Here is a 22675-nt window from a genome sequence, read left to right as displayed (position 1 = left end):
GAATTGCCCCCCTCCCCTCCAGCCTCCACTGCCCCCCCCCCCCTCCCTCCCACAAAGTACCATAAAGGAGGACCAATGATATGCATGCTGGTAGCATCTCCATGTCTGAATCACTGCTGATTGTGATGGTGCACCACCAGCCCTTGACTAGTGTGCACCATACAGAAGTGGTGACCTCAGCAGCTGTATACTGTGGCAGGAATCAAATTTGGTGGCTCAGTCCACATGGCTAGACCGCAGAACCAGGACTAATCAGCGCTGAGGGCTGCGCCAACTGATGTTGATAGGACAGCCTGAGCAGAAGCAGGAGAGTACATAGCTTGTGACCAAGGAGCATTTTGGCCAGACTGCAATCCCTGAAGGAATTCAAAAAGCACTTCAAGGCATCTTCCTCAGAATAGTCCATGTCATACTTCTTCATTTGAACATTGAACTTGCAGATGAGCCATTCCACCTCTCCTTTAGGTTGGGAGTGGAACAGAGGAGCAGTGACATGATGAATGCCTTGATGAGAACAGAAATCATGGAAGATCTGAGTCTTAAACTGTGGACTGTTGTCCATCACAAGTCATAAGGCAATCCTTCAATAGAAAAATTTTGGAGAGGGCCTGAATCGTAGCTGCAGCTGACATGGAAGGACAATGTATAATGTACAGAAACTGCAAGAAAGCATCAACAACCAACAACCAGTAAGAATTTAGGAAGGGAACCATGAAATCAACATGGATGCCTTCCTACGGACGCTGTGGTGCAGGCCATAGACAGAGTGTCACCCATGATGCTGCCTGTTGTGTAGCATGCAGAGACCAGGCTGCGACAAGACACCCAATGTCACTGTCAATGCCACACCAAAACACATGTTGATGAGCCAATGACTTGGTATGAGAGACCCCCAAGCACCTCCCACTGTAGGGTGACTAGGATCACAATCCTGGATGACAGCCCATCCATAGCTAAGAGTCCACCACCATCAAATACCGAAAAGTGGTGACAGATGGCAAAATAGTTATGTAAAGGATCAGAAGCGCTCCCTGGATGCCTCCCTCGCCAACCATTCTGAACGAGATGAACAACCTGATGCAAAACCTGATCAACAGATGTAATCCAGGAGCCCATAACAGGAAACCCTTCCATAGTATGTTGTGCTTCAAGTGAAAACAAAGGAGCTCATCAAAAGTATGATCTGGTCCCATCAGAAGCCGGGACATCACATTGGTGTTGGCATGCTGTGCGGTAGGAGAAATCATAGGGGAAAAATTTATTTCATAGTTCTAGTGAGACAGAAACAATACCCAGTGCAGGAGAGGATTAAAAAATGAAACCAAGGGCTTGTGATGAGTAATGCGGTGGAACTTAGATCCATACAAGAACACATGACACTTTTTGAAGGCATAGACGATAGCGAACACTTCCTTTCTAACTTGGCAGTAGTGCGCTTCAGCAGAGTTTAGCATTTTTTATGCGTAAGATACAAACATTTGGAACTATCGTCATAGTGATGTGTAGGAACAACCCTGAGCCCATACTTAGAGGCATTTGTAGCCAAGACTAGACCAGGTGGTGACAAGATGGAAGGTAGCCAAACAAGGAGAAGAATGTAATTTGGATTTCAGATGTGTAAATGTGTGCTTGCAGGCCAGTGAGCACAGAAAAGCACCGTTATTGTGGAGCAACTTGTGGAGGGTATGGGCCAAAAGGGCCTGACCTGTTATAAATTTGTGATGGTAGGTAATTTTCGCTAAAAACACTTGGAGTTCTCTGACATTATAAGGGCAAGGCAGAGCTGTGACAGTGGTGACATGATGACGTAAAGGTCCAAATACACAATGGATGGCTGAAAAAAGTGGGACTTGGCCAAGATGCACTTCAGTTCTTCAGTAGGTAAGACCGTGAACAAAGAGAGTAAGTTGCTTAAATGCTCTTCCATGGGTGCACCTGTCATGATGATGTCATTGAGATAGTTGATGAACTCCAGAATATTCATTGTCAGTTCTTCTAGGAAATGCTGAAAAATTCCACAAACGCTAGCTACACTGACCGGGAACCACTCATATTGGTACGACCCAACGAGCATGTTAATCACAAGAAGCCTTTTTGAATCCTCACCCAACAGAAATTTAAATAGGCTTCAGATACATAAGTTTTAGAGAAAATCTGGTCCCTGTCAAGTCTGGCCAACAACTCGTCCTGATGGAAAAGAGTAGGTGCCAATGATAGATTGAGCATAAACGGAAACTTTTATGGAAATGCTGTGAAGCAAGACTCATCTGACCAAATGGCTTTCTTTCATTGCTCCTTAGTCCAGGTTTTATGGCACCAAACTTCACTGTTATAGGCATTTGGATAACTGATGAATGGTTTTGGGATTCCAACTCACACTGCAATTCCCAGCTTGTTTTGTTTTGGTGCTGACAGTGTTCATGAGTGCAAAATTTAGTTCTGACATCATGTCATTTTTCATCACAATCCTTTTCAATGACCATCTGTCGTGATTACTCAACACATTTTTTCATCCATGCTATGACTGAGTGCATGATGCTTTTCTGTTTTACCTGTGTGTGGCATAAATCTGTTATGCAATGCCTCTTGAAACACCAAACACTTAATCTCTCTTGGCTAAGGAAGCACCCACCATTGAGCACCAACTGTCTGCTCACATTTCAGTTCAATTACCTCTGATGTAATGCAATCACAGCTACACAAAACACTGTTCTGTGTGCATCCCCTCCTGCTGGAGGTTTGAGTCCTCCCTCAGGCATGGGTGTCTGTGTTGTTCTTCATACTTTAGTCTGAGTTAGTTTAAGTAGTGTGTAAGTCCAGGGACCGATGACCTCAGCAGTTTTGTCCCTTAAGAATTCACACACACACACACACACACACACACACACACACACACACACACACACACAACAAAATGTTTAAATAGTTCACTGCACATCATTGAAGTACTGAGAATTTTTAGGAGGCAGCACATTTTGTTAAATTGATGTTTACACAACTGTTCATTAGTTTTATTATTCAGATGGTGTCTGTGTGCATCGTGGGAGCTGGGGCTGCTGGTCTGTGTGCAGCAAGACTTTTGAGTGCTGCTCATGGCTTCAACATAGTGGTTTTTGAGCAGTCTACAACAGTTGGTGGCACTTGGCGATACACCGATGACCCAGCTGTGGATCCACATTCCAGTATGTACTGCAACCTAAGGTAATAATCTTAGAAATCTTTGGGAACAAGATCATTATTTGCTCTCTCTCTCTCTCTCTGTGTGTGTGTGTGTGGGGGGGGGGGGGGGGGATCATCTATTACAGCATGTGACATTCATTAATAATAACTTGCTTTGAGGAATAAGAAGCAGAGTCCTCAACATAAAATATCTGATACTTGCTGCAACTTTGTGTTGTGGTGATGTTGACATTCACTTGGGAACTGAAAATCAGTTATCTTAGTTTTCTGACATCCCATTCCTATGTTATTTTTACTCCCTTGCATTCTTCAAGACAGCCAGCAACTTACGAGTAGTGAATAACAATACCAATTTTTCCTTTTCTGCCAGAACTCTAGAATTTTGGATTCACCTGATGTAACATCTTACTTTTCGTAGAGTAGCATCTCTCAGTTTCCTCACTGCTTCAATTTACAGTGAATCTGTGACAATTCAGACAGCCTATATACTCTCCTTTCATCTTCTGACTGTCAATGTCTCACAGTATATCTTCTTATTTATCCAGCCATCCATACGTACATACATACATACAAACATACATAAATCTATATATCCATTCATCCAATCCATCCATCCATCATATTATGTAGACTCCATGAACACAGATAACAATCAGGAATGTGGTATGAGTCCACATACACATTAATAGATAGAGAAGCAAGTCTTAGAAAATTAATCTGTACACTTTATTAACAATAAACTATCACTGTATTGCATTTACACCAGTTAAATATAACCTAATAAATGAGGAGGAATGTCACTACTTTGGAATAAGCTGCTACTTCCCTCATTATGTTAAACAGCTACTGTTTATATTCTGTTGTTATTTTAATATTTACTTGATTACATTAGTATTTTTCAAAGACAAAGTGATCTTCAACTATTACAACAAAGGCCTCATTACAATATACTACTAGTTGTCATGCAGCTTTTCAATGAACAGTGCTACTCACTACGTAACAGAAATGTTCAGTCCTTGAAGCTAGATGATCATATGATTTGTACGATTTGCTGAGTGGGTACATTTAAATTTTTTAAAATTGATATGTATTTGACTTTTTTGTTTTATTTTTGATGAGAACATGTTTAAGACTTTTATACCTATGTACATGACTCCACTCAGAACCCTAGACAAAAAGGTGTAAAATCTACATGAAAATTATTTATGTGTACAATTGTTGTGCAAATTACAAATCAGCTGAAACTAATTTTTATCATGAGCAAACAAAACCATTAAATATGAGTTCAAATGTCAGAACTGTGAAGTGTCATTTGCTGACTCATTAATATGTGATGTAGGAGTGCAAAACATATTGACTTTAACAGGTGTTAGTTAACAGGCCCATCGCTGGAAGAAATGCTGAAAATATTTAAGGCACATGATCTAGCAAAAGCATCAGGTCCTCAGTTGCAAAAAAAAGTTAAAACTTCAGGAGAATGCTCACCAAAAGTCACTCCCATCATAATCAGAATTGTCAGTATTTGCTGCTGCTTCCAAGCCAGCAAGGGCCATATAAGGAAAACAGCCACTCTTATCATAATGTTACAGCATGTCCTGTGCCCCTGACTGTTTATTTCTATGCCTTATTATATATTAGTTAAGCACCATGACTAATTGCAATATACAGGGTGTTACAAAAAGTTACAGCCAAACTTTCAGGAAACATTCCTCACACACAAATAAAGAAAAGATGTAATGTGGACATGTGTCCGGAAACGCTTAATTTCCATGTTAGAGCTCATTTTAGTTTGAGCCCCATGTTCTTCCACCTACCTTCAACGGAGCATGTTATCATGATTTCATGCAGGGTACTCTACTTGTCCTGCTAGAACATGTGCCTTTACAAGTACGACGCAACATGTGGTTCATGCACGATGGAGCTCCTGCACATTTCAGTCGAAGTGTTCGTACGCTTCTCAACAACAGATTTGGTGACCGATGGATTGGTAGAGGTGGACCAATCCTGTGGCCTCCATGCTCTCCTGACCTCAACCCTCTTGACTTTCTTTTATGGGGGTATTTGAAAGCTCTTGTCTACGCAACCCCGGTACCAAATGTAGAGACTCTTCATGCTCGTATTGTGGACGGCTGTGATACAATACGCCATTCTCCAGGGCTTCATCAGCGCATCAGGGTTTCCATGCGACGGAGGGTGGATGCATGTATCCTCGCTAACGGAGGACATTTTGAACATTTCCTGTAACAAAGTGTTTGAAGTCACGCTGGTACGTTTTGTTGCTGTGTGTTTGCATTCCATGATTAATGTGATTTGAAGAGAAGTAATAAAATGAGCTCTAACATGGAAAGTAAGCGTTTCCGGACACATGTCCACATAACATATTTTCTTTCTTTCTGTGTGAGGAATGCTTCCTGAAAGTTTGGCCGTACCTTTTTGTAACACCCTGTATATGGGTGGTACTAAACAGGAGACTCCATTGGCTGCACTGTGGTATTTCCTGAACACATCCTCAAATTATGCTCTCTTCTTTTGATACCAGAAAGCTACATATGATTTCATTTAGCAAGCAGAAGGTTCCAATCAAACATATGTTTGTTATTGAAACAATGTACAAACAAGTATTGTGCACCAACTTAATGGTGGCAATACTGGTAGTAATAATTAAATTTAGGAATGACACTTTTTCTATTTTGGGGTTTACAATTTGAGATACAGTAAATATTATTTCACAAGATACACCTTTCAAAACCTTAAACAGCTTGTACACTGAATTTCCCATGCTGTTTATGGCAGGTCAAGGATGAGCTAATAGTTTTGAAGCCCATATTAACGTAAAACCAACAGAAGCATCTAAATATCATAGAGCCAGATAGTTACAGTTCACATCAAAGATGAAATTGACATTTTGAAAAAATGAATGAAACAGAGAGTCCATTAACTAATAATTTTCAGTAGTTGGGCACAGTACTGGTGATAATTACAAATAAAAACCTCAATGAGTTTTTAAGACATTGTGTCAACTTTAAGGCAATTGTATATTCTCTGTTAGTAATACAAACACATCACTATCAAGACCAGACAGGCTCAAAGTACAATCAACAAATATGAACTCTTCTAAAAGAAGTCATTTACTTGTGGCATGGGGTAAGTGTTTGCAGCACTGAATCACTTAAAAAGCATGTAGCAGCAGTTTATCAGCTTCCTTGTCCTGGAAATGTTACAGAATAATGACCATTTGTAATAAAATTTATTTGAAAGTCTGTGGACACATTAACACCTGTTCATTTATTATGCCCAAAGGTGTAAAATTTGACTGGTCATCATTATACAAGCAGACTTTCCAGATACACTTGGGGAAATTCTGCTTAGAACCTTGTTTAGCACACTACATGTCTGGAACATCCTTGATTGTGACAGAAGATGAATCACAATATTGAACAGTTAAGGGTATTTCACACATAAATCCAGATGGTGCGTAGCAACCATCATCATTCACATCAAAGATTCTCAGTGAAACACAATGTAATTACTCACAAGTAGGAAAAGAGGTATTGACAATAATATATGCAATATAGAAGTTCCATGTGTATTTATACAGCAACAAGTTCACTTTGACCACAGGTTAAAGTAACCAGAGAAGACAGGTCATCATCTACATCTATCTACATCTACATCTATGTACTCCACAAGCAACCATACAACGTGTGGCACACGACACCCTGTACCACTACTACTGATTTCCTTACCTGTTCCACTCGCAAATAGGGCAAATGAAAAAAGGCTGCCTATATGCCTCAGTGTGAGCCCTAATTTCTTATATCTTCATGGTCCTTATGCAAAATGTAAGTTGGTGACAGTAGAATCATTTTGCGGTCACCTTTAGATGCCAGTTCTCTAAATTTTGTCAATAGTGCTCCTCAAAAAGAACATTTCCTTCCATCCATGGATTCCCATTTAAGTTCCCAAAGAATCTCTGTGACACTTACATGTTGTTTGAACTCAGTGGTAACAAATCTAGCAACCCACCTCTGAATTGTTTCATTGTCTTCTTTTACTCTGACCTGGTACGGATCCCAAACACTTGAGCAGTACTCAAGAATAGGTCGCACCAGTGTCCTATATGTGGTCCTGTACAAATGGACCACACCCTCCAAAATTCTTCCATTAAACTGAAGTCAACTATTCACCTTCCCTACCACAGTCTTCGCATGCTTGTTCCATCTCATATCGCTTTGCAATGTTACACCCAGGTATTTAAATAACATGACCATGTCAAGCAGGACACTACTAATGCTTTATCTGAAAATTATGGGTTTGTTTTAGCCACTCATCCACATTAACTTACATTTTTCTGCATTTAGAGCTAGCTGCCATTCATCACATCAACTAGAAATTTTGTCAAAGCAATTTTGTATCCTTCTCAGACACCTTACCATACACCACAGCAAACAACTGCAAATTGCTGCTCACCCTGTCTACCAAATCATTTATGTATATAGAGAACAACTGCAATCCTATCACACTTCCTGCGGGCACTCCTGACGATATCCTGGTCTGTGATCAACACTCACCATCGAGGACAGTGTACTGTGTTCTATAACTTAAGAAGTCTTCAAGCCACTCACATATCTGTGAATCTATTCCATATGCTCATACCTTCATTAAGAGCCTGCAATGGAGCACTGTGTCAAATGCTTTCTGGAAATATGGAAGTATGGAATCTGCCTGTTGTCCTTCACCCATAGTTTGCAGTCCATCTTATGATGAAAGGGAAAGGTAAGTTTCACACGCATTATGCTTTTTAAAACCATGCTGATTCATGGATATAAGCCCCTCAGTCTCAAGAAAATTTATTGCATTTGAACTGAGAATCTGTTCAAGGATTCTGCAGCAAACTGAAAATAGAAATATTGGTCTGTAATTTTGTGGATCAATTCTTTTAGCCTTCTTATACAGGGTGTTTCAAAAAGGTACAGCCAAACTTTCAGGAAAAATTCCTCACACACAAATAAAGGAAATATGTTATGTGGACATGTGTCCGGAAATGCCTAATTTCCATGTTAGAGCTCATTTTACTTTCGTCAGTATGTACTGTACTTCCTCAAATCACCGCCAGTTGGCCCAATTGAAGGAAGGTAAGGTTGACTTCGGTGCTTGTGTTCACATGCGACTCATTGTTCTACAGTACTAGCACCAAGCACATCAGTCCGTAGCATCAACAGGTTAGTGTTCATCACAACGTGGTTTTGCAGACAGTGCAATGTTTACAAATGCGGAGTTGGCAGATACCCATTTGATGTATGGATTAGCATGGGGCGATAGCCGGGGTGTGGTACGTTTGTATCGAGACAGATTTCCAGAACGAAGGTGTTCCGACAGGAAGACGTTCGAAGCAATTGATCGGCATCTTAGGGAGCACGGAACATTCCAGCCTATCACTCGCGACTGGGGAAGACCTAGAATGACGAGGACACCTACAATGGCTGAGGCAATTCTTCATGCAGTTGACGATAACCCTAATGTCAGCGTCAGAGAAGTTGCTGCTGTACAAGGTAACGTTGACCATGTCACTGTATGGAGAGTGCTATGGGAGAACCATTTGTTTCTGTACCATGTACAGCGTCTGCAGGCACTATCAGCAGCTGATTGGCCTCCAAAGGTACACTTCTGCGAATGGTTCATCCAACAATGTGTCAATCCTCATTTCAGTGCAAATGTTCTCTTTATGGATGAGGCTTCATTCCAACGTAATCAAATTGTAAATTTTCACAATCAACATGTGTGGGCTGATGAGAATTCGCACGAAATTGTGCAATCACGTCATCAACACAGATTTTCTGTGAATGTTTGGGCAGGCATTGTTGGTGAGGTCTTTTTGGGCCCCATGTTCTTCCACCTACGCTCAATGGAGCATGTTATCATGATTTCATATGGGATACTCTACCTGTGCTGCTCAGTGCCTTTACAATTACGACACAACATGTGGTTCATGCACGATGGAGCTCATGCACATGTCAGTCTAAGTGTTCATACGCTTCTCAACAACAGATTCGGTGACTGATGGATTGGTAGAGGTGGACCAATTCCGTGGCCTCCACGCTCTCCTGACCTCAACCCTCTTGACTTTCATTTATGGGGGCATTTGAAAGCTCTTGTCTACGCAACCCCGGTACCAAATGTAGAGACTCTTCGTGCTCGTATTGTGGACGGCTGTGATACAATACGCCATTCTCCAGGGCTGCATCAGCGCATCAGGGATTCCATGTGATGGAGGGTGGATGTTTGTATCCTCGCTAACGGAGGACATTTTGAACATTTCCTGTAACAAAGTGTTTGAAGTCACGCTGGTGCGTTCTGTTGCTGTGCGTTTCCATTCCATGATTAATGTGATTTGAAGAGAAGTAATAAAATGAGCTCTAACATGGTAAGTAAGCGTTTCCGGACACATGTCCACATAACGTATTTTCTTTCTTTGTGTATGAGGAATGTTTCCTGGAAGTTTGGCCGTACCGTTTTGTAACACCATGTATATAGTAGTCACCTAGGCTTTTTTTCCCAGTGGCTTGGGACTTTGCACTGGGCAAGAGATTTGCAATAAATGCAAGCTATGTAAGGGGCCAATGTTGTAGAATACTCTTTGTAAAGTTGAACTGGGATTCCATCTGGACCTGGTGACTTAATTGCTTTCAGATCTTTCAGTTGTTTCTCTATGCCAAGAATGCTTATTACTATGCATTCATATGGGTGTCTGTCCGATGGTCAAATGATGGTATGTTTGTATGATTGACCTGCATGAACAATTTCTTGGACGTGAAATTTAAATCTTCGAGTTTTGTTTTGCTATCTTCAACTGCAAAATCAGGCACTGGACAGAAACTCAGACCCATGTAGCAATTTTACATAGCACCCTCGGGTTCTCTGCCAGATCTTTTGCTGAGGTATGATAGTGGTAGTTGTCGTATGCTTTGCACATAAATCTTTTCACAGATGCACGAATCTCTTCTAACCTTGGCTTGTTGTCATTTGTACATTCTCTTTTGAAATGCTTTCACTCAGTTAATACTCGGCAGAAATCAAACCTGCATTTGGATCGGACTTCCTTAACTCTTGTGAAGAAAGGTGTGCAGTATACTGCTACATCCATTTTCAATAAGATACCACTCAAATTCAAAAATCTTAGCAGTAATCCGTGTGCTTTCAAATCAAAACTGAAGAGTTTCCTGATGGGTCACTCCTTCTATTCTGCCAAGGAGTTGCATGAAAAATTAAGCTGATTCTTGTATTTTTGATAGCATTTACTTAAGCTAATGGATTGACTTTTTTTGGGTTCATAAACATTTTATTTTTATCTGTTATTACTTTTACACTGTAATTTCATGTACTGGCATGTTCCATGACCTTGGCAATTTGCTCCTCAATTTGGTCCTACAGAACTTGACATGTAAATAAATAAATAAAAAGAAAGTGCTTGCTCAGCATTTTCCAAATTTTTTTATTAAACCATGGTGGGTCTTTTGCATCCTTAATACACTTACTAGGCACATAGCCCTCCAGGACACAATTTACAATCTGCTTAAACTTTGCCCATAATTCCTCTATGTCCATATTATTGACACTAAGTGATGTCAGTTCACTGTCTAAGTAAGATGCTAACAACTGCTTATCTGCTCATTCTAGCAGAAACAATCTCAGTCTTCTTGTTTGGTTTATTAACTTTTGTAACCATAGTTGCTATAATGATGCCATGATCACTAATCTCCATTTATATGCTGACATTGCTGATAAGGCCTAGCCTATTTGTAGCTACATATTATAAGATAGTTCCATTGCATGTGGGCTGCCAAGCTAGCTGCTCAAGACAGTTTTCAGGATGCATGTTCAAAAGTGCTTCGCATGATGGTCTATCTGTACCTCCAGCGATGAACCCATAAACATCCCATTCTATAGTCAGTAGGTTGAAGTAGCCTCCAATTAGTATTGCATGATGTGGGCATTTACACACTACTGACAGTAGAATTTCTTTGAATGACCCTAGAACTGTCACAGTGGAATCAGGTGGCTGGTAAAAGTGTCCAACAGTTAACTATGTTTCACCTACACTTGTTATATATGACGAGATAACTTCACTATCACATTCAGCTTTGACCTCAATAGAGAGAATATTTTTGTCAGTTGCAATGAACACTCCCCATCCTATGACCTCTAATCTACCTTTCCGATATATGTTCCATGACTTGCTAAATACCTCAGAGCTTTCGACTTTGGGTTTCAGCTAGCTCTCAGTCCCAAGAATAATTTTAGCATGAAAACTTCCCTGGATGGCAATAAATTCAGGAACTTTTTTACAAATACTTAAACAATTTACTGATAAAATTTTCACTGTCAAAGTGTCTTTACTCTGAATGGAGTCTAACTTCCCTTGTTATGTACCAACTGGCGAATGTTCATCAGAGTATCTCAAATTACTGCTTAGCCAAAAGAACCCTCATGTGCATTCCACAAGTACTCTGCTAGCCCATTAGCTGCTTCCTTTGTGTAGTGCACCCCTGACCTATCAAGGGGTGTCCTACAAATCCCCACCCGATCACACAGGTCTAGAAATATGCAGCCAAGACAATCAGTGAGTCAATGAAGCCTTTGGCTGAGACTCTCCACTTGGCTCCAAACCAACAGACTCCAATCAACTCTGGAAACAATGTTGCAAACTGCAAGCTCTGCTTGCACCCTGCACACAAGGCCAGCACCTTTCACCACCTCCACCAGCCGTCTGTATGAACTGTGGATGGTCTCCGAATCCATGCAACAGACATTGTTGGTGCCGATGTGGGTCACAACTTGCAGATGGCTGCACCCTACATTGTTGATAGCTGCAGGCAGGGCCACCTCCATATCTCAGGTGAGGACCCCGAGTAGACATACTGATTGCACATTGACTTTATTTCCAGCCCCAAATGATATTTGTCTAGTAATGTGCCTAACATTAGAGCTCCGGATAACTAGTAAACCCCTCCCCCATGTGCCTGCTAGACCCCTGCTGATGTAGTGGCTACATGTCCACTCACAGGATGAATGGGCAAGGCCAGATGGCCCTCTGCCTAAGCATTACCACCCGCCACTCACCCTGCTGTGAGGACAGATCCACTGTGTTGGATACACTAGGAGGTGCCTCAGCAGCAGGGCAGTGGGTGAAACAAGTGACACCTGAGGTGCCCCATGCAACACACCAGATTCTCTGTCACCTCTACACCCTGAGGCAGCAGCCTGAAGGTGACTGACCATAGCCAAAAGGGCATTCAGCTGTTCATGAACTGCATCCAGTTCCTCCTGTGTCTGCAGACAGCATGTACACATCGTGCCCATCCTAGAAAGTCTAACTTAAGATGTGAACTGTAAAAACAGACAAAATCCTAGATATACAACTTGCTACACTCCTTATGGGCCATCAATGTATGCTGATGCGTAATGAGGTATGTAGCTTGCTGTTCAGAAGAAATTAAAACAGTGCTATAGACTGAATGAATTTACACTTACAAAAATGTGAGATTAAACCTCTTAAACAGAAAAATGTGTTTGAAATTTAAGAAATATACTATGAGGAAAAAACAGGAAAAGATATACACTTAACTTGCTGCTCTGTAGATGTGTATCAGCTGAGAGCTTGGCCAACAATGTGGCAGGTATGGCAGAACCCAGAGAATGATTGTGAACTTGTATGGTTGATGACTTTTGTGGGCTCCACAGCAAGAACGGGCTGCAGAGAAAGGGATGGGGGTGGGGGGAGGAAAGAGGTAGTTTGGTGGTTCTGTTAAATACAATGTGTTGACCCCACCGGGACTGCAGACAATTATAGTAGCTGACCTGTAGCCCCATCTCAGGGTTGATACCCAGTCGATTAGTGATTGTTTGCAGATGGTATGGGTTTCTTAGATCCCCAGTTCGAGAGATTTGTCGCATTATCTCCAAACATTGCAGACTCACTCAGATACTCATAAGTAATGTTAGCATAAGCCATAGCTGTAGAATTCTGAAACAATAGCTTCCTGAAGAATATATCTTCCTTAATCCTGAGACATCCCAATGGTTAAGATGAGAAACTGTAGTATGCTATCTCCTGTCATGTTAGTTTAATCATCAACAAATCTAATACTACAGTTTTAACAGTTTGGGTATTTTTCCTGTTTTATTTTATATTTAATTACACCAATTATGAAAAGTCTTAAACAGCATTACAAATCGTTATGCAAATGTTTCATTACAATTGTATACAACTCTCTGTATCTATGTGTAAATACAGCCTGTATTGGGCTCCAGATGGTGGGTGTTGAGACTGTAAGCAATAATAAATAAATAAGAATATATGAGTACTGCTATAAAGTCTTGACCATTCAACCAGCTTGTACTTCCCTTACCTATGCTACTTTGCACTCACCTTATACATGGTCCAGTCACAATAATGTGACCACATATAAAAAATCTGAATAACCACCTTTTGCAGAGCAGATGTGCACAAAGAGCATTAATGTGGTTCTGGAAGGTACTGATAGGGATGTGAAGCTATGGCAACTCCAGTGCCACGGTCAGCTGTGCTTGGTTTCTCAGTTGAGGACCCATGGCATGAGCATCCCAATTGAGATGGTCCCACAGATTCTTGATTGGGTTTAAATCTGGGTAGCTTGATGATCAGCTCTGCAAGCTGTGTTATGTGTTGTATTGTTGTGCTGGTAGATGCCATTGTGCCGAGGAAATAGCAAACTGCATGTATGCGTGTACATGGTCCAAAAGGACAGATGTATACGAGTTTTGATCCAGTGTGCCTTCCAGAATGATGAGCTCACCTACAGAATGCCATGAAAACATTCCTCAGACCAAAATGCTCCCTCCTCTGGCCTGGACCCTTCTGACAATTGTTACAGAGCCCTACACAGAAACGGCTGTCTGTCCAATGGAGTATAAAATGTGACTCATGTGAAAAGGCCACCTGTGTCACTCAGTGCATGTCCAGCTGTAATGCTGGCATTTGAAGCCTTCATTTCCACATTTCCAGTGAACGGTAATCGGCATGGGTGAATGAACCAGGTGCCTGCTGTGGATGTCCATACACAGCGACATTTGCTGAACAGCCATTGGGAAGACACTGTTGGTAGCCCCTTGGTATATCTGGGTATGATTTAGTCAACAGTTGCACATCTATTCGCCCATAGACAGCTCCACAGCTGTCATTCACCTCTATCATGTGTGGCCCATGGTGCACCACAGTTGCTTCAGTTTTGGTTTTGCATAGTGCTATTTTGCCATGCACGGTATACTTTAACCATGTTGGCATGTGAGCAGTTTTCAGATGTAGCTATTTCAGGAATGTTTCCATCCTTGGCCTGGAAGTCAATGATTATGCTCTTTTGGATGTCAGATTAAATCACTCCATTTCCACATTATGACAGTGACTGCACTGTTTTCTGCATCCTCCTGACATGCTTTCTTTACCATCCACTGCTAGTGCTGCCACCTGCTGTCTATGAGTGGTTATTTCATGCTGAAGTCGAACATAGGTGGTGGCCAGATTAATGTGACTGTACCATGTATGACTACAAGGTATTAGATCTAAAGAGAGTCCTGACAAGGTTCAAAGCATTACCTTCTCTACTGACAACCTTTCCAAGAGATAAAGAAGCTGATGATATTGAAGTTTGGTTCTTTGAAGCCAATGCATACTATTGTAAAAACTGTGTGCACTCTCCATTAGCATAGAATGGTATATGTCAATGTTTCTCAAATTTCACCTGCCTCATAGCAAAAAGTGATAACAGAACCATCATTGACAGTAACTGCTCCACCTTCCCCCAGAAGGAGCATCTTAAGAAGGAAATATTAAGAAGAAATCAAAGATGAAACAGCTGACTTGCAGATACCTTGGCAATCGTGTACTATAATGAATGTATGAGTAGATGCATGTGAAAATGAACCAACTAGTCATAGTGCAACTACCCTGCCCCATCACCCTCTTCCATGTAACTCATCTAAACTTCATAATAAAACATATTGAGAATACATATGGAGGAAATGAAACTTCTTAGACAGCTGGGACATGTCTGTGCATGTTTTAAAATATGATGAATGTCCCCATTTTGTAAGGCTATGATCTCATTAAAAAGGGTGGTGTACATAATGTCTTAGCTAAAGATAAAGTGGATGTACTTGTATTTCTATGTCCTTTACAGCTTTTTAAAATAAAAAGCCATGAAACAAAATACCCTGTCAAGATAATGGTGTTGTCTATGGAAACTTGAGAGCATAAGAATTTGTCAAAGTTGCAGTTTGAACTATTTGTCATTGTATATGTGAGCAAATCACATTACAGAATGGGAGGCACTCCTCATGAAGTAGACAATGCTTTCAAATGTATTTATGATTCAAAGAGTTTACACTTTCTTCATACTCAGTATGAATGATCCTCAAGAACTCTGCATTACCTACTTCTTCAAATGACAGACCTGGAAATGGCATTTACTTGATGAGGTAAAGTCAAGGGCACAATAGCGGCAAGGATTACCTGAATGATGATGGAGTAGCCAGAGGGTTAGTCAACAGACTGGAAGGTGACTGGATGACAAGTGTTTCATTGGAATCCCATATTACGCTATATTTTTTCTTTCTTTTTGTACTGCATTAATTTATTTCACCTGTATAAAACATGAAATTAATAGAGTTGTTATTATTAGGATACCTTGGCTCTTCAAAAGGTCACAGCATATGGTTTCTTCACTACTAATCATCTTGTGCAAAGGACTTCAACTTCAATGATTATACAGGCTCTGCAAGGAATGAAATTTATCAGATCGACAGTAAATTGATCATTTTGTATTTCCCTCTGCTCATGAAGCCAGATTGGCCATCTTAGATTGTTGGCACCAGGTTAGACCAGTCTAGGTGCATTGTCCATTTTGGGATTGCTCATCTGTTCTCAGTAGGGATGAAGTCTAGAACATGAAAAGTTCACTAGAGAAGAGCAATCTTATTCTATTCAGTAAATCATGTTTGCAACACGGCTGATATGTGAGTTGGACACTGGCCCTGCTGCAAATAAATTACTTTCTCAGATTATAGTTCACATACTGGTATCATAATATCATTCATCATTTTTGTAATTTTTTTTCAGTCCCTTTCTTAGTGTTTTGATTTAATAACATGCTGGAAACTAAATGAGGGTTTGTAATAGTAATATTTTATTTACTGAAAGAGCTGTTAATGATAAGAAAGTGGAATGTAAAACCTACATGCTAAACTTAATAGAGCACCTCAGTTTGCCTAAATTTGTGTAATATGTTTCCAACTGTATGGAGTTTATGAACTGAACAAACTAGCAAATTCTGCATGCTTCCAGTCAATAATGAGTTGTTTTTCTGCTATGTAGGAGGGAGAGTTATTTATGGAGTTAACAATTTCATAAAATAGAATTGTGATATAAAAATATTATTATTTATTGTCTTTGCATCTGCTTGGCATAACAAGGTTGTGAAATCATCCTTTAATTGCAAATGTAGCTACTCCACCTGACAGTGGCTCTGGTGTGACTACAGAAGCCAGGGAGTTGGATCCCAGAGAGGAAAACAAACTCAACATGCGGGTCAGTCTATGAGGAGCAGAGAGTTCAACTGCTACGTAGAGATGGGCATGGAGGAAAGCAACGAAACACGACCAGTGTGAATGACTGAACAGTTATCACATGACACTAAGAGCATAGCATGGTGTGAAGGCCAAGTCTGAGTTGGCTGATGGGATGGGCCCAGCCTACCACCTCTGACAAGTAAACACATGGATCAGTGGTTCTGCACATACAATGCTCCATGATATCTTCACACTATTCTTCTGGGAGACTCTCACCAGCTCATCTCCATCCATATTTACTGGGCGGGGTAGTGCAGAGGGTAGCACACTGGACTCACATTCGGGAGGATGACTGTTCAAATCCGCATCCAGCCATCGTGATTTAGGTTTTCTGTGATTTTCCTAAATTGTTTCAGGCAATGCCAGGATTGTTCCCCTGAAAGGGCACGGTCGATTTTCTTACCCATCCTTCCCCAATCTGAGCTTGCACTCCATCTCTAATGACCTCATTGTTGACAGGACATTAAACACTAATCTCCCCCTCCTTCATCCATCTTTGTCTCCACTGGTAGGGATACTAAATTCCTTCCACCTGAACAGGCCAAGTAGATCTGAAAATGGCCATGTTTCTGCCACAACCTCTGTTACAAAACTGGAGAAGGAGCAAGAGTTGCAGTGGGACCATCAAAGTAGGCAATGCCAATTGACTGATTCTGCTGGTATGACAGTAAATTGTGGAGGGTGGCATAATCACTGGCCTGTTGCCATCAGCTGGGTGTGAGGACTCATCCATGGGCTAATGGGGAAAAGAGGGCACTGGTTGCAAGTCCATGGGCTCTGCATCAGGAATCATGGCAGAGATCACTGCAGGTACCCAGTTTTATGGGGTGAAAGGACAGCAGAGGGTGTGGTGGGGGTGGCAGCAGATGTGCATGCTACTGCCATTGGAAGCCTCCTACTGGGAAAATACCATGGCTGACACCTGTTGCCTGACTGCTGCAGAGATGGTGGCATTGTGGATCCAACAGGTCACAGATGCAGCTGATTAGAATAATGGATTAGCTGCTCCAGACTGACATCCATCACACGCAGATGCTGATTTTTATGGCCCACCACAATTCCTGACAGCCAGTTCTGCTGCAGACTGGAGGATGAGGCCAAAACAACAGCTCCCCAAGTGATATGTGATGGCCTGCGATGATCTGAGGCATGTGACTTGTGGGGCAGAAAATGTAAGAGATCTTGTTAAAGCAGTGAACATGTTGTAAATACTTTATAAAATGCATGACACACAAACGCTGACTTTATACTTTATTCTGACTGATTTTGGTTACAAACTGCATTCATGGTCCTGCGTGAAACAAAATCAAAAATCATTCAAAATCCAAAGGAAAATGACTTACAAGGTCACAAGATTATTTAAAATGTGACAACAGAAAGATAACTTTCATTGAAATTTAATACGCAGCCAACATTACACATCAAAACCAAAGGTATCATTTATTTTGAACTTCACAAGTATATTTGTATGAAGAGCAACTAACTGAAAAGAACCAACATGAGACATATACTGGCATTACAGGGCCAGAACTCATAGTAAACAGTTCAAAGATCAAGGTCTAAGATGAAATTATATTCGTATCTAAGATGAAGATGACATTAATCACACATCTCATAACAAAATTGTATTCCAACCAAACATTTTTCAGAAAGATAAAATAATAAACATTAAAAACTACATTACTTAACGTTTTTTTACATACTTCATTACTCTACAGTAATAATATTCTTTGTCATCATTATGGCATCTTTACAATAAAACATAACAATGTTATCAGAATGGGGTAAACACCATACTGTAAATATCCAGTTTATGTTAACATACACAGCTGAAAAGAATTAACTCAATTTAAAGATCTTTTTTGGAAAAAAGTACTGTCCAGTGACACAATAACTATTAAACTCAGTATCTGAAACATATTCATTGAAGGTAATCAGAAATTATTGTAGTCACAATCATGTGGAACAATAAGAATAAGTATAACCCATTAGGTGGGTAACTCATGTCATAAATGGGATCATAATCCTCCAGAAGTGATATACTAATAGCCTACCAAATTAACAAAGAGTATACATTCCCATAAACATAAAAAGATATTTGAAGGATACAAACAATTGTCATAATGGTTGTGTCAAGAGTGCCATACTAACAGTGCCATTTGTTACCAGAAATGTACAAAAATGAAGAACAAATACACACTGCTAAAGGAAAACATAAAAATACACTGAAGAGCCAAAGAAACTGGTACACCTGCCTAATATCGTGTAGTGCCCCCGTAAGTATGCCAAAGTGTGACAACACGATATGGCATGGACTCGACTAAAGTCTGAAGTAGTGCTGGAGGGAATTAATATCATGAATCATGTAGAGCTGTCCATAAATCCATAAGAGTACGAGGAGGTGGAGATCTCTTCTGAACAGCATGTTACAAGGCATCAATAATGCTCATGCCTGGGGAATTTGGTGGCCAACAAAAGTGTTTAAACTCAGAAGAGTGTTCCTGGAGCAACTTCATAGCATTCTGGATGTGTGGGGTGCCGCATTGTCCAGTTGGAAATGCCAAAGTCTGTCAAAATGCACAATGAACATGAATGGATGCAGTTATCAGACAGGTTGCTTACATACATGTCAACTGTTAGAGTCATATCTAGATGTATCAGAGGTCCCATATCACTTCAGCTGCACACGCCTCACACCATTACAGAGCCTCCACCAGCTTGAACAGTTCCCTGCTGACATCCAGGGTCCATGGATTCATGAGGTTGTCTCCATACCCGTACACTTCCATCTGCTCGATACAATTTGAAATGAGACTTGTCCAGCCAGGCAACTTGTTTCCAGTCATCAACAGTCCAATGTTGGTGTTGATGGGTCCAGGTGAGGTGAAAAGCTTTGTGTTGTGCAGTCAGCAAGGGTACAAGAGTGGGCCTTCAACTCTGAAAGCCCATATCGATGATGTTTCGCTGAATGGTTCGCATGCTGTCACTTGTTGATGGCCCAGCATTGAAATCTGCAGTAATTTGTGGAAGGGCTGCACTTCTGTCACATTGAATGATTGTCTTTGGTTGTCATTGGTCCTGATCTTGCAGGACCTTTTTCCAGCCGCAGCAATGTCAGAGATTTGATGTTTTACCAGATTCCTAATATTCACAGTACACTTGTGAAATGGTCATACAGGAAAATCCGCACTTCATTGCTACATGCTGTGTGCCAGTGCGCCGACTACAGCACCACGTTCAAACTCACTTAAATCTTGATAACCTGCTATTGTAGCAGCAGTAAACAATGTAAAAACTGTGCCAGACACTTGTTTTCTTATACAGGCATTGACAACTGCAGCGGCATATTCTGCCTATTTACATATCTCTGTATTTAAATATGCATCCCTATACTAGTTTCTGTGGTGCTTCAGTGTATTAGCAAAATATAGTCAGTGAGTGTAGGGCAGTCACATAGTGTGATTAATCAATTCATGCTGACCTGCACTATGTGATCAAAAGTATCTGGACACCCCCAAAAACATATGTTTTTCATATTAGATGCATTGTCCTGTTACCTACTGCCAGGTACTCCATATCAACAACCTCAGTAGTCATTAAACATCATGAGAGAGCAGAATGGGGCACTCTGCGGAACTCACGGACTTTGAACGTGGTCAGTTGATTGGGTGTCACTTGTGTCATACATCTGTACGTGAGATTTCAACACTCCTAAACATCCCTAGATTCACTGTTTCTGATGTGATAGTGAAGTGGAAATGGGAAGGGACACATACAGTACAAAAGCCTACAGGCTGACCTCATCTGTTGGCTGACAGAGACTGCCGACATTTGAAGAGGATCGTAATGTGTAATAGATTGACATCTATCAAGACCATCACACAGGAATTCCAGACTGCATCAGGATCCACTGCAAGTAGCATGACAGTTGGATGGGAGGTGAGAAAACTTGGATTTCATGGTCAAGCGGCTGCCCATACGCCACACATCATGCCGGTAAATGCCAAATGACGCCTCACTCGGTGTAAAGAGGGTGAACATTGGAGAATTCAACAGTGTAAAAACATTGTGTGGGGTGACGAATCATGGTACACAACGTGGTGATTCAATGGCAGGAGGTAGGTATTGCGAATGCCCAGTGAACGACATATGCCTGTGTATGTAAATTTCGGAGGCGGTGGTGATATGGTGTGGTCATGTTTTCCATGGAGGGGGCTTGCACCCCTTGCTTTTTTGCATGGCACTATCACAGCACAGGCCTACATTTATGTTTTAAGCACCTTCTTGCTTCCGACTGTTGTAGAGGAATTTGGGGATGGCGATTGCATCTTTCAACATGATCGAGTACCTTGATATAATGCACAGCCTGTGGTGGGGTGGTTACATGACAATAACATCCCTGTAATGGACTGGCCTGCACAGAGTTCTGACCTGAATGCTATAGAACACTTTGAGATGATTTGGAATGCCGAATTCATGCCAGGCCTCACCGGCCGATATCAATACCTCTCCTCAGTGCTGCACTCCATGAAGAATGGGCTGCCATTCCCCCATAAACCTTCCAGCACCTGAATGAACTTATGCCTGTGAGAGTGGAAGTTGTCATGAAGGCTAAGGGTGGGCCAACACCATATTGAATTCCAGCATTGCTGATGGAGGGTGCCACAAGCTTGTAAGTCATTTTCAACCAGGTGTCCCGATACTTTTTTATCACATAATATACAAAACCAGAAGGTAGAAGACGTACTCTTAGATCAACAAAAAGTTAAGTAACCTCAGTCATCCTATTTGCCACTTAATCAGAAACTGAACATACCTTCGTCTAAGGTAATCAGACAGTATCACATTCATTAATTGCATGAGGATCAATAATAAGGCATGACCATATGGGAGGTTAACCAGTTGAGAACCAGCATCATAAGCATATTAGCTGTGATGTACCTTATAACATATCATCAAACTAAATATATAACATACATATAAAATAATAGGGATTATAAGCAATTTCTGTTGTGCTTACGACACAACATCATGAATACAATGTCTTCTGTCGTCCTTATGAGTGGCTCGGTTGCTATTCCACCCACGTAAATTGATTTAGTACCTTTTGACTATGCATGTTAGGATGCATGGGATATTTGCAGCATATTATTTATGCTACTCTGATAACTTTTGTTCTATTCTGATAACTTTGTTAAATTTTATTGTAAAGATGTCACACTTTAGTCTTTATGACGGCAAGGATGTTATTATTGTAGAGTAATATTGAATATGTAAGAAACCTGTATGTAATGTAATTTTAAATGTTGATTACTTTGTCTTCTTAAAACTGTTGGGTTGGAATACAATTTTGTTATGAGATGTATGATTAACACTATCTTCATCTTAGACATGAATGTAATACCTTGGTAGTCCTTGATCTTTGAATTGTTTAACATGAGTTCTGGCCTTGTAATGCCAGTGTATCTCTCCTGTTGATTCTCTTCATTTAGTTGGTTTTCACACAGATATCATACTTGTAATGTTCAAAATGAATGATACTTTTAGTTTTTATGTGTAATGTTGGCTACAGATTAATTTTTCAATGTAGTAATTTCTCTGTTGTTATAACTGGAAATTATCTTGTGACCTTTTAGGTAATTTCCTTTCTGCATTTTGATATGATTTTTGTTTTGTGTATTGTACAGGGCCATGAACATGGTTTATGACTGAAACTGGTCATAATAAAGTACAAATAAAGTTGTCATTCATGTCTCATGCATCTTATAAAATTGAAGAGACCATGAGGCTGGTGCCCATACACATATTCCATTGGATTGTATCCATTAATCAG

At 40.7% G+C, this 22675-nt stretch overlaps 1 protein-coding gene across 5 annotated transcripts in view; it reads left to right on the top strand.

Moving 5' to 3' along the window:
* Positions 1-22675, top strand: part of LOC126184693 (uncharacterized) — a 241690-nt gene that overhangs the window by 53934 nt on the left and 165081 nt on the right. For 4 of the 5 annotated variants that reach the window (XM_049927194.1, XM_049927190.1, XM_049927193.1 and 1 more), the window contains one exon: positions 3023-3201. In XM_049927194.1, the coding sequence (XP_049783151.1) occupies positions 3023-3201 (179 nt within the window). Of the gene's footprint in view, positions 1-3009; positions 3202-22675 lie in introns of all 5 variants that reach the window. The other variant, XM_049927192.1, reaches the window with a different exon arrangement.

This window comes from Schistocerca cancellata, chromosome 4 (genome assembly GCF_023864275.1).
Source record: "Schistocerca cancellata isolate TAMUIC-IGC-003103 chromosome 4, iqSchCanc2.1, whole genome shotgun sequence".
NCBI lineage: Eukaryota > Metazoa > Arthropoda > Insecta > Orthoptera > Acrididae > Schistocerca > Schistocerca cancellata.
Note: the sequence above shows the minus strand (reverse complement) of the source record. Positions and strands in the feature narration are given on the sequence as shown.